At 32.3% G+C, this 1545-nt stretch overlaps 1 protein-coding gene across 2 annotated transcripts in view; it reads left to right on the top strand.

Annotated features, from left to right (window-relative positions):
- LOC104732882 (WPP domain-interacting protein 2-like) overlaps positions 1-545 on the top strand; it is a 3676-nt gene extending 3131 nt beyond the window's left edge. Inside the window, exon 3 of one of the 2 annotated variants that reach the window (XM_010452481.1) lies at positions 27-545. In XM_010452481.1, the coding sequence (XP_010450783.1) occupies positions 27-398 (372 nt within the window). In that variant the 3' untranslated portion in view covers positions 399-545. The remainder of the gene's footprint in view (positions 1-26) is intronic. The other variant, XM_010452490.1, reaches the window with a different exon arrangement.

Genomic DNA, 1545 nt, shown 5'->3' with positions numbered 1-1545 from the left:
CAGAGTCACTTAATGGAGGAACAGAGATCGTGATCGAAGAAATTTTCCAGCAAAAGATGAAGGCAGAGATTGAATATATCATATTCTCAAGATCAGTGGCAAACCTAAACAGAGAGATCAAACTGATTGAAGATGAGAAGACATTGGCTGAGAAGAGATTTGGTCATAAGATGCTGTCAAAGCTTGAAAAAGTCGAAAGAAAAGCTGAGAATCTACATAATCAAGCTCAAGATTTACAAAACCATTGCGTAGAGATCACAGAGATTCAAGAAGTGAAGTGTTGGAAGAAGAGAGCATTCAAGACCACTTCATGTCTTTTTCTACAGTTAGGCTTGCTGTTTACGCTGTTTACTTTCCAGTTAATGCCAGAGTCGGAGACTGTTGTTGTGCCAACATGAGAGTTTTGTTTGATGGAATCTCTTTTGAGTGACTTTTATTTAATTACGCTCCAATAGACCAACTCCTCTTTGCTTCTACTACGTTTTATTGTGTGCTGCAATGTCATGACGTTAGTGTGCGTAATGTATACTATATTGTTGCCTCTTTGTCAACTTTGCCATCATTTTCCATAATATCTTTATTAGATTAGAAACAGAAGATAGATATATAAACACACTATGATTCTAACTTTACACATTCACATTGATCCAACATTTTCTTGAATAGGGTTCTAAGGGCATATTTAGAGGGGATCATGTGGGGGTGATCTTAGATGAGAAATAATGTAAAAATATTGTAAGATCAGGGCTTAAGATCTTTTGTTAAGAAGGAAGTTATAGGGAGAACAGGTATAAGATCTTAAGATTTAATAATATAATATTCTTATAGAATTTTTAAAATATTGAATAAATACAAAGATTAATGTTTAATATATAATTTAAGTATGCTTAAAACTATTTAATATAATGTTTATTAATTTTCTTATTAAACATATTACAATTATTAAAATTTATAAAATAACATTTTAATTGAAAATTATTACAACTTTTATTAAAAAAAAAAAAAACATTATCAACTTGTAGGGGTGATAGACCATTCCGGAAGGTTGCATCCTTTTTTGGCTTAAAATATGAAACTTCTTCACTGAGACGATTCACAATACGCAAGAACAACGGCTTGTTCATTCGAAACCGTCGCCGGAAATGGTGAGCATTGTAAGTGGGATTATCAGAAAAATAATCGTTCCACAGACGTTCATGCCCTTCTTCTCGTTTTCTATCAATATATTCACGTGGTTTCCTTTCCACCGGAATTTCCTCTTCAACAGATTGAAATTGGTTACTAAATTGCTCTTGAAAGTATTGGTTTAAACTATCATTATGGGGATCATAATGATAGTGAAATTTGTTGGAAGAGGATGCCATAGCAATGAAGGAAAGAAAGAAATATTTGTTTTAGGTGAGAAGTGAAAGTGTTTTTAGGAAAAGAAATATTTGTTTTGGGTGAGAAAGAAATTTGTGTTTGATGAATGAAAGAAATATTTGACTTTGGTGATAGAAGGAAATGTTTGTTTGGTGGGGAGAAAAAAATGTCTCATATATATAG

Source organism: Camelina sativa, chromosome 2 (assembly GCF_000633955.1).
Source record: "Camelina sativa cultivar DH55 chromosome 2, Cs, whole genome shotgun sequence".
NCBI classification, from domain to species: Eukaryota; Viridiplantae; Streptophyta; class Magnoliopsida; order Brassicales; family Brassicaceae; genus Camelina; species Camelina sativa.
Note: the sequence above shows the minus strand (reverse complement) of the source record. Positions and strands in the feature narration are given on the sequence as shown.